At 33.3% G+C, this 12087-nt stretch overlaps 1 protein-coding gene across 1 annotated transcript in view; it reads right to left on the bottom strand.

Moving 5' to 3' along the window:
• Positions 1 to 5898: 5898 nt before the first annotated feature.
• The window catches only part of LOC106682446 (mitochondrial inner membrane protease ATP23 homolog), a 26643-nt gene continuing 20454 nt past the window's right edge, over positions 5899 to 12087 (bottom strand). Inside the window, exons 3-4 of the mRNA XM_067044997.1 lie at positions 11669 to 11893; positions 5899 to 6939 (exon numbers count right to left, since the gene is read on the bottom strand). Of these exons, the coding sequence (XP_066901098.1) occupies positions 6745 to 6939; positions 11669 to 11893 (420 nt within the window). The 3' untranslated portion in view covers positions 5899 to 6744. The remainder of the gene's footprint in view (positions 6940 to 11668; positions 11894 to 12087) is intronic.

Genomic DNA, 12087 nt, shown 5'->3' with positions numbered 1-12087 from the left:
TATATCAATACAATACACTTTGTCGACAAGAGCAATACAAATTCCCCGCCTAAATATGCCGAATGATTGAAATCTATCTTAACGGAAGATTATCCGTCGTACGAGTTAGTGAGGAATACTCGACTCCTGTCCCACCATATGCGGAGTATCTCAAGGCTCGGTACTGGGTCTAATCCTATTTGTAACCTTTACAGCACCTTTAGTCACTTTGAAGCACAAGGAAGCAGTGGCAGCAGCCTATGCCAATGACATTGATACTTACACCTCCAGCACCAAACCTCGTTGGGTCATCGAGCAGTATCATAGATGTTTTCATGAAGAAAGGCGTTTGATTGAACCCAGCGAAGATATAATGTATTTTCATTAGGAGAACAAGAGCACTCTTCCGAAGACTTTATCAGTAGAAGACGAAGTCAGTGTCGTAGCCAAGCCTATCATCCATCTTGGTGTGACGCTGGACAGACACCTAACCATCTCTTGTCGCGTCAAGTAAAGACAAAACCTCATCAAGCAGAAGTCACACAGGTTGTACTACATGCTCACATCACCATAGTTGTCTCTTCGGCTCAAATTATAAATCAATATGTCAATCATTCGTCCAGTGCACATCAACAGAATTCCAGTTCGCCTTTGTGCCAGAGTTCATAGCCTGATGGTACATAAAATTCTTTGATGGGCTGAAGGCCTGACCAAACTCACACTTCTGGGAAATTGCCCATCCATCAAGACCTGGTAGGTGGTAAGGCACTGGTACTCTTGATCGACATGCTCTTCAAGGAAGGGGTTCAGACTCAGTCTAAAACCACATATTCCATCATCAGTAGAGAGGCCCTTCACATTCATGACAACATAGAGGACGAACAAGGCGCCCCCGCACATAGAGGTTCCCACCAACTACATTAAAATGCTCTTTAGATAATAAAAAGAACTCAGTCATTATTCTTTACACCTTATGTGTGTATTACTTGTTTCAAGTTTACAATAATAAGAGGGTAATAGAACAGTGAAACAAAAATCTTTAATTCAAGTATTATCAAAGCTATAAGAATGATTTAAAGCGTGTTCTGACAATTTGAGGCAAAAGGGTTACTGCAGTTGATAGCAGTTTTGTGCTAGGAAATACGGTTTTAAGTTGAATCCAGTTAACATTTTTAGTTCAACAGATAAGTAGTATTTAGACAGCCATCTTACTTCCTCATTTACTTATGGTGAGCTCATATTCTCAAGAAAATCAATACAACTTTGACAAGACATCAATAAATATTTTCTTGAAATTTTGGGTACAGGACTACCAACTGACCTACAGTTATAAGCCCTCTTAGGCTCTTTTATGACCCAGGATTAGTACAGGTAAGAGAAGGGCTTCTAAATAGTGTCGGTACCAGATGGCAGTACCTATTAGGCAAAGGGACGAGGTAGGAAAGCTCTGAAGAATTGGTCATTCTGTGATCTAGTGTGCTAGATTATAATGGATACCTCTACCTCTTCAGTCAGCTAGGACTAACAGTCTAAAGGCTGGAGTAGTGTAGTTTCCTACTTTTATTTAGTTTTATTGGTACCACTGTGATCTCTAAGGTTACCTAGTTATAAGGTTGCGTTCTTTATCTTTTTGTATAGGAAAATATAGCCCTTCTTTATGAGCGTACATTTTCGTTAATGTTTCCACTTTTCTTTGCAAAATATAAAAGTGCCTCTAGAGAAACATGGAGACCTCTATCTCTACTTCAGTCAGCTTCGACGATGATCAACCGTTGGACCTATCGATGAAAAGGGAGTCAAATATATTTTTAGATCGATTCTCCTTAATCTATGATTCGTACTCCTAAGTGCTAACTAATTATATTTTGTTATTAAGTTTATCGAACGAAAAGTAAACAAAAATGATGCCTGGTGGAATGAAACTAAAAGTAGATGCAGAGAGTCGCCAATTTCAAGAAAAATGGACCGAAGAATTCTTTTTTATCTTGCACAATGGCAAGCCTATTTGTTTGCTGTGTAATGAATCCGTTTCAGTAATGAAAAAATTAAATTTGAAACTTGAACAAAACCAAGGACAGTTAGTAAATGATTTGCACACCCATTTGAAAGCCTTTTAGAACAAAATCCCCTTGTGGGAGGCACAGATTTTTTTTTTCATTTCATTTTGTTATTTAATTAAATTGTATTATAATTACAATGTCGAATTATGTCATTTCTGATATCTATCGTTAAAAATTATGAACACTACTTTTAAATGTTGCCCATACCTGTTATATGACATCCATTATTTTTCCCACTTTTTTTAAATGTATGTTGAATATACTTCATCAGAGAATTGAAATACATTAAAACAAAATTGTGAATAGCTTTGAATAAGCTAAAGAATGGCGAAACTCAATCAGATCATATCTACCAAGAACTTTTTGGAGTCAGTAAAAAGAAATCTAAGCTTTTGACAATAGTCATGAAATGATTCGATAAGTGTACAATGGATGAATTTTAGCCTACAGCAATTGGATAAAAAGCTCCAAATTAATGATTTCCAAAACTTTAAGGATCAAATTAAGTCATAACAGAATCTACGAATATATGGACCAATCCTTGTGCTAAAGTAATCAAAAGCCAGGGAGAATGGTCCTCAGATTAGTATTTACAGGTTTTACAATTCGCAGAAGAAAAATTTTCATCAACAAATAAAAAAGTTGTAATAAAATAAAGGAATTGGAATTATTATTGAAGAATATTATTCATCAACAAAGTAAAAAAGTGTTATAAAATACTGTAATGGAATGGTCCATGGAAGGATCAGACCAATCTTCCACTAAAGGGATCAAAAGGCAGGAAGAATGGTCCTCAGGTTAGTATTTACAGGTTACGGTTCTCAAAAAAAAAAAATTAGTCAACAAATTAAAAAGCCATAATAATTACCGGACCCATAGAATCTGTACACGATTGCTCCTTTCATAAAGCCACGAGTTTTAATCTAAAAAGCCGACTGAATGTTCTTGTACGAGGAGATCAAAGCTCTAATTGTCGCAAAGAAACAAAAAATTATATTCCCACTGTACATCTAGCAAGAAGTAGACAGAAGTAGACGAGATGGAGGCTAAGCAAAGGGAACATCAATTAAATGATACATTTTTTTGATGAGACAAGGTCAAAAAAGATATTTATCCAAGGGTTCTTCCAAATGCGTCTTTACTGTTTAGGGAATTCTAATCTGCATAAAACAGTACAAATTAGAACCAAAGATGAAAATAAAATGTTTGAGATTTCTTTTATTTTTTAATTAGAAAATGTTTTTTTCCCCATGAAAAGGTATAAAATATAAAAGATATTTAATTGGGTCGAAAAAGCAGGAATTCAGTTTTCGAATAGTTGTATTGAAATTTTGCATTTAAGGGTTTCCAAATATGATAAAACCTAATCTGACTTTATTTCCCTAAGCAAAAATTTTTTTGTATACTTTACAGAAAAGCGACTTTTGGTTTTTGTGTTTTTTTATACACTTAAATCATTTAATACATTGGAGAGACCACAAGTAATTGAAAGTAATATGGAATTTTAAGTTAATTAATTAATTCCACTAAATAAATAGATGGGGTAACTAACGATAGACAGACGAATGTGACCAGCCCTAAGGTAAGAAGGAAGATGAAGAGTACCTCCTAGGTAAGAGTACCCATCTCGATCCAAAAAAAAATATAGTCCAGTAGAGGAGGCTAGCTTATGGGCTCAGCAGGTATTTGGAGACAACAAATATATCATTGAAGGATCAGGAATATATGAACAAAGAAATAAATGAAATGAGGGTCATTGTGGTAGAGCTGGAGGCAAAGAGAGGTGGTCAGGAAAACATTTGCTGACTACCTATACAAGATAATGACCAAGAATGTCCAGAGCTAGTTGCACCTGAGATGCTAAAAACCTTTGTTGAGGCAATGCAGGGATTAGGGGGTGAGGAGTCCCCAAAGCCTAAAAAGGTCAGGACGGCTCCGAATCACTCAGTATGGAGGAAAAATCAAAGAAGGCGCAACAAGCCAGCACTACAAGGGTATGGCAAGAACCAGGAGGACAAATACCAGAGCCTAGCTCTGTTTCTGGGCCCAACAGCTTCCAAGAAGCAAGAGCTAACCTCTACCCCAAAAGGAGTGAGAGAAAGAAAAGCAAAAGAGAACAAGGAAGAAAGGAATCCCAGGAAGACAGGAAGAAAAAAGAGATGAACAAGCTGACTTTCGCTAGGTTTCTGACTTGCATCTGATGGGTACCAAAGAAAACAGAGCTGATAGGTTGCCCACAAAAATCTCTAATGGTGACAAGAGTGAAAGAAAAACCTTTCGCACTGGAGGTGCTAAGGAGCTCTTTAAAGTTATAAGAGTAGCGGTGTTTCTTCCTGCCAGGAGACTGCCGGATGAAGCACTCCTCAAGAGGCTTCAGTTGCAGAATAGGGAGATGATGGGAATCTGCAACTGGAGTGTTCGTCATACCAAAATATTGGAGAAAAGACTCTATGCAGTGCTTAGAATCCCGGTATCCAGTCTTGAGAATCTGAGGGCACAAGGCATGCAGATTGGCTATGACCTTCAGGCATAGTCAGAAGAAAACAGAGGGCTGGTCCACGAAAGTGCTATCTGAAGGGGCATTGTCTCTGACTGAGACATCTTCAGGGTGTGGAGCAGTGCTTGTGCCTCCATTAACTCCGTCGATGACGGTACTGACTAGGGCAATGGCCATAGGTGGGAATCAGTTGAAGGTTCCAGTGGATGCTGGACCCGGAGGCAAATCCCCACCAGTGGTCCAGCCCTCATTCATCGAGGACTGATCCTCACCATAAAGTTGCTACAAATTAATCTACGCCATTGCATTGCTGCAAGTCGTATGTTGCAGCAATATATCAAAGGTGAGGCAATACTTAATAATATTTATATTATTCTTATACAAAAACCTTACCTTTATGAAAGCAGGCTGAAAGATTGGGCATGACTGACAACAAAGCTTGAGAGAATCAGGGAATGTGGGGAGAGACAGATTCTAGCAGCCTGGACGTAAATGTACACCATAAACTATAAAATAAATCTCAGAGGTGAGAAAATTTTAGATTTCATTATTAATTTTGATCTAGACATACTTAACATAAGCAGGAAACCGACCTTCTGCAATAGGGTTATATCAGAAATTGGGAAATTTCTAAAGACAAAGCGCTAAGGAATAGAGACATAGATCCGATCAATTCCGGATGGATAACTTCCAAGCTGGAACAAATGGCACTAATCACAACACTTTGTAAAGTCGTCGACACACAATAGGCCTTATTGCCATTTAAAAAAAAAAAAGTAGAATTATTTTTTCAAAATAATATGTGTAATACTTTGTTTATTTCAATTATGATGTGTGTATTATTTCCAATATCGCACATGCCATATAATCATTTTAACGAGGTTGAATCATATGTAATTCATTGAGAATATGTCAGTTAACGTCTAAACCTTACTCAGATGAATTTATAGTCATCGAAACCTCCATGTGACAAATCCCTGCAATAATAATTTTTTTCTTTTCAAGGTATAAGTGTGCAAAAGCCCATATCAATCATTTATCTTTTTTTTTGTTATCTATTTCAAAAATGAAATATTTATCACATCTTCTACAACAGTAATATTTCAATGGATACCAATAATATAAAAAATAATAAAACTGTAATACACACTATCAAGTAAACCAAGAATAAACAATGAATGATCGCTAGAATAAATGATGAATTACGATCTAAACTTACCCATCTTTGTACAGAAAATAAATAATATGATTTTAACGGCCAAAAGTCAATCAAAAGAATAAAAGAAATCGAAAATGAGAAGAAAAAACAAGAAAAGGTGGTTCGAAGGATAACAGCAGATAATAAATGACTTGCATGCCAAAGATTAACCAACACATATTATTCCTCATAACAATTTCAGCCATTAAATTGATAATAATATCAAAGTACTTTATGGATTTTTATGGTTAACACCTCAAAAACAAATTGTAAATTCTTATGGATAGTATATCATTCAGTAAATATGATATTTACAACAAGTACTTAAATGTTACTAACATTATTCAAGATAGTATAATCTGAAAATGTATATTGTAATAGTTAAACTTTTATAACTTGATGAGTGGACCTGCTGTTGTTTTTAGCTATTATTAACATAATTTTTTTAATTATGTTAAAGAGTAAGCAATCATAAAGCAAAACATTGACTTTTTTCCTCGCTGATTTCGGAACAATGCAATTGGCAAAGATTACCAATAAACAAAAAGCAGCCTGATTTCATCAAGTAATAAAAGTTACGACTATAAATGAAAGCTTAAATGTCACTACAGTAGTTACAAATGAACAACTTAACTATTGTTTTTAACATCCTAAATTCTTAAATCTCTGTTATAATAATAAGGAGAGATTTCAAATCCCTTTATTATTTAAAATATCAGAAAGTAAAATTTATTAAATTAATGAATTGTTTTGTTGAGCAAGGATGCTAAAAATGGAATAAATAAATTTAAACTTAACATAACCAACAAAGAATGAACCACAGTTCGGCTTAAAGCATTGTTCTTTTGTCTTTACCATTATTCTTATTTTACCTTAAATTTTGTATCCCATATATTTTTTAAGACTATCTGTACCTCAAAGCCAGGTAAAAGGGAACTTCTTTTTAAGTGTTGATATCTAATATTTAACACTATATGTCAACTAGGGTAACTGGATAAAATAAATTCAAACTAAACATAACCATAGAGAAACCCTTCAGCATATGCTCGTTTTTGGTCATCACCACCACCTTTTATCCGCCGTCCAATAGGTTCTAAGTCGTTGTAACATTTAGGAAAAACTCGTTCAACTGCAGCCACAGCCTCCTCGAGACTAACATTCCTAACTGCCATAATCGAAGCGAGAGCTTTTCTTTTAACACATTCCTATAAAAAAAACAGTAAAGAACAAAAATAAAACAGATATTTAATAATTCCTGAAATATTTATTGTTTCTGTTTTGACCAAATTACCTGATTTAAGCTAAATCAGAAGGAGTAATTAAAAAAAAAAATTAATAATCCATTCATTAATTCATAGATGCCTTCATCCCATGCAATTTACATTATAAATACAAACATTTACCAAAATATCTAATTGCGTTTAGTGAAAATATCTTCCCTTATAAGTATCCTTTATTCAGATATGTTTCAGGACCATAACCACCTATCTTCAGGTACAGTAACATTGCTGTCTTCTTTTTTGATAACAGTTATTATTATAACCGCTAATTTTGATTTATTCTTAGTTATACATTTATTGTTGCCCACGCTCAGCGGAGAAGGGGGTGAGTTAAAGGCAATAATAAAAAAAAAATATAATCTCAAAAGAAAAAAACAAAACAAAACAATAAAGAATAAATTACTCCTCAGGCGCCACGTTATTTTTCTTGGAAATAACGAAAACCCCGAAGCATTATGCCTCAATATAACTAAAATATACCACTATATAAACAATTGTTAAATATGACCACTGGCGAATATCTTTACATGTAGATAACAGGAAACCTAGGGGTGTTACCTACCCACCTGTTGAATTATCATAATATTCCGTGAGCAACAAAGAAAACATAAGTAAATTAACAAGTTGAAAGCAGAGAAAGAACAACTGAATTATATGTAGAAAAGTTTAATAATAGGAAAAAATATATATACAGAGAATTAAAAAGAAAAAAAAAGAATTCTTATAAATTAATAAAACAATTAAAACTTATAGGTTGACTTAACCTTAACCTTAATAACTATATTTACATTATTATCTAAAAGAGTATGAAAGTGAATATAAAATAAAAAAAAACAAGATAAAATTTAGTTCAAACCCCACGTAGTCCTCCACTTCTATTGTTAATGATCGTCTATTGAAGTAAATACCATAGTTTTGAAAACAAAACATATATGACAACATTTCTCACATGGTGATATTCCAGTTCAAACCATAAAGACAAAGGGCCTTTAAACTATTAACACTTCACATTGAACAATCGTAAAGTTCCATGTTCCAAAATGAAACTATCACCTTCACAAAACCAAAACTCACTCGTCTGAACATACGAGTTCCCAGAATCAAACTGTCGCCTTCACTCAAACAAAACACACTCGTCTCAAACATATCGCTCGTGTCTTGTTTTCACCATGACAACTGTAACACCCCTTGTCTACGTAGATATCGCCAGTGTTTTTATTTCACCATGGCAACCATAACAATTGACATTACACTACATCTCTCCCAACTTAGTTCAATAAATCTAATGGGAAACCGATATTGTCTGATATTTATTTAAAAAATATTTATTCACTTTAACAGGAGAGTCCTCATTAAACTCCATTGCCACAAAAGTTGAGATTTATCCATTGAGACTCCAATTAAATATAAAATATTGGATTAAGTAGGAAGAGATATAATGTAATATCAAAATTAAAATTGACTAGCAGACCCAGCAATGCTTCACGATTGCGAGTTTAAGGATGTAGATAGATTAATTTAATTCAATTGAAAGTTTGATATATATTAATCTTAATACTTAGTTATTTACACATTGGTTTAATGAATTAATTAATTTCTTATTATATCTGTTTGGTTTAGGGCTCCGTAAATTGCACCAAAGGGCATAGTACAAAAGCCGGGAAGAAAAAAAGGCAGTTACCTCACCCCAATTTTTGATTACTTTAATGAAAACTATGTATAATTCCGAGTTAAAATTGATGAGTCTGCCAAGTATAGGTGGGGGGAATAAAAAATGGCTGCTGTTTGAAAACCTTAAAAAAACATTAATTTTTCATTCGGAGCTCTATATCATAAAACTAACAATAACACTAGAAAATCTAAGAGAACATCATTTAAAGAAGAGTAAATTTGCTGAAATATTAGCCCTAAAAGAGCTATTTACGTTCAATAGTTTTCGAGATATAGCTTTTTAAAAAGCAAAATTTCTTAAAAATCTACTGAAAAATTAGTAGTTAGTTAATTTTTTTTTAGAAATCTATATCTCAGCAACTATGTGATGTACAGATGTCTATTAGCACTCAAATTAAAGCTAGTTTAATAGACTATAAAGAAGTTTATGACCTCTAACTTCGTAGGAATAGTAGTTTTCATGATATTTGCTAAAATAAATTGATTTATAGTTGTTCGAACAATAAGTTTGATTAATGAAAAACTTAATTTCAGAAACAATAGGATGTACAGATGGCTGCCAGCGCTCAAATTAAAGCTAGTTAAATTTAAAACAAAATAGTTAATTATGTTTATCTTTGTAGGAGTAGCTTTTATGTATTTTATATTTGACAAAATAAACTCACAAAATGTTAGTAATCTTAATTTCTAATTGTTCGTATAAAATGTTGGATTTTTGAAAAAATATATTTCTAGATCCATAAGACGCACATATGTCTGCCAACACTCAAAATAAAGGAAATTTAACTTTCTATACAGTAGTTTATGACACTTATCTTCGTAGGGGTAGTAGTTTTTATAATATTCACATATGAATATAAATTTGGCAAATGAAAATTTGTCCGAACAACTATAAATCAATTTATTTTAGCAAATTTCAAGTAAACTATAACTCATACAAGCTAAACATCATAAACCAGTTTATAGCTCATCAAACTATCATTAATTTGAGTGCTAATAGACATCTGTACGTCAAATGGTTTTTGAGATATAAAGTTTTCAAAATAAATTCATTATCTACTGATATTTCAGTATGTGCCATACAACATTTTTCTGAAACGTTGCTTTATAAAAAGCTATATCTCAAAAAATATTTAATGTAAATAACTCTATTGGGGCTCATATTTTAGCAAATTTACTATTCTTTAAATAATGTTCTCTTAGGTTTTCTTGTGTTGTTCCAACTTTTTGAGATATAGAGCTCCGAATGAAAAATTATCGCTTTGAAACAGCTGCCATTTTTTATTCCCCTAACTATAATTGGCAGACTCACCAATTTTGGATAGTAATTATACATAGTTTTCATTAAAGTAATCAAAAATTGGGGTGAGATAACTGCCTTTTTTCTCCTCGTGGGCTCTTGTACTGGCACAAACTGGATCTAATTAAATCAATTAGAACCAAAAATATAAAATAAAACATTTAAAAAGTTTTTCTTTATTTGAAACCAATATTGCACCATTAAAAGGGAATTAAATCTGAATTTTGTTAATGTATGTTAAAACAGGAGAAATTTAGCTTTCCAACGGCTGTAATAGTACAGAGGAGTTACAAATAATTATATGAACAATAGTCACCGGTAGAAAACAAATGCTCCAAATAAATCAAGACGATAAATTTCTAATTTCTAATTTTTTTGAAAATTTATATTTAAGTGCTTGAGATGACGCTATAAACTAATATGATTGGTTTATTCCTAAAAAAAAATTTGTTGACCTAATTTACTTCAAGAATTCCCTCAAAAATTGCATTTTTTTTTTTTTTTCAAGCAGAAATACATCGCAGAATTATTTACTGAAGCATTTCAGGAGCAGGGCTATTTCCCAAAACACAAAGATAGAGCTGTATAAGACCCTACTGAGGCCAGTTCTCACTTATGCCTCCGAATGCTGGACATTACCCAGGTCACAAGAAGCCCTTCTCCTAAGTTTCGAGAGGAGAATATTGAGGAAAATGTATGGCCTGGTTTATGCTGATGGTATCTGGAGGATGAGAACAAATGCTGAACTGGCAGGCCTCTACAGGAACCCGGATATTATAAGGGTGATCAAAGTGGGTCGGCTTCGGTGGTCAGGCCATGTACTAAGAATGACCCAGGATCAGATTCCTAGGATAAAAGGGTATGACAACCTGGACAACGAGAGTAGGAAGACCCCAGCATCGATGGATCAATGGAGTGGCAGCGGATGCCAGGTCTATCTTGGGAATCCGCAATTGGAGAGCAGCGGCAACCATAAGAGAGGACTGGCGGACGAAGTTGCAGGAGGCCTTGACTCTACAAGAGTTGTAGCGCCACCGATAATGATGTTGGTAATTTACTTCAAGCCACATTATGTTTTTTTTTTAATTTTTAGTAAATAAAAATTGTTTAATAGAATCAGGAACATTTTTTTCTTATTCTTCAGAAAGAGACAAATCAATTGCCATGTAATAATCAGTAAACAAATGTACACTTTCTGAGTTAGGCTCAAAAAATGCTTAATTTTGCTAATAAAATTTTTTTTACAGGAGAAATTGGAATACTCGATATCCTTCCAGGGAAAATCCTAAACATTAAGCAAATATCCATCACAATGAAGGGTATAGCAGCACATAAAGTACGAACAAACATTAATTTTTATATATTAGATAAACAAATAAAATACTGTTAATCTGCCTAGAGATGGGGCAATGGCCTCGAACCATGATTAAATAAATGAGTTCCTCAAGAGGGGATACTTAACAAGGAAGATATTTTCATTAGACCCAACTAGATATTCAAATCTTTCAGTTATAGAACCTAGATTACAAGTTACCAAAATAACATTATACAACATAACACAACGAGTACCCTTGACAAAGGCAAAGGTTAATTACTTACAGTTAAAGGTTAATTACAACTAACAAATTAATTAACAAATGTTAATTACTTAAAGCAGCAATAAAATTAAAAATAATAGCTTACTTTATGATTTGCTTTGATATTAAAAGGTGATACATCCCCTTGAAGAACGGATGAAGTCAAGCTACAGTGTGTCAGGTTCGCCGCTCTTATTTCGGTACAGGCTAAATGGTCTAAATTCTTGAAATCCACTTTATTATTGCAATAATCGAACATATGAATCATTTCGTGCGTCATGATACCTTGAACTACTCCTTCGCTTCTTGAGTTGTTTTGGCAAATTACAATCTATAGAAAAATTAAAATTTCATGAACATTAAACAAACACAAATAATAAATAGCATTATGAACTAATATATTTTTATTTTTTTGATATTGTTTGATATTTACAACTGTATAAAAAAATACAACCAGTAAATTTGATCATAATGATATATGATATGATACAGGATGTAGAGAAACTACCCAGTAGTAGAACTCTA

Source organism: Halyomorpha halys, unplaced genomic scaffold (assembly GCF_000696795.3).
Source record: "Halyomorpha halys isolate HHAL.00 unplaced genomic scaffold, Hhal_1.1 Scaffold414.1, whole genome shotgun sequence".
NCBI lineage: Eukaryota > Metazoa > Arthropoda > Insecta > Hemiptera > Pentatomidae > Halyomorpha > Halyomorpha halys.
The sequence above is the reverse complement of the archived record's forward strand: the minus strand, read 5'-3'. Positions and strand labels throughout refer to the sequence as shown.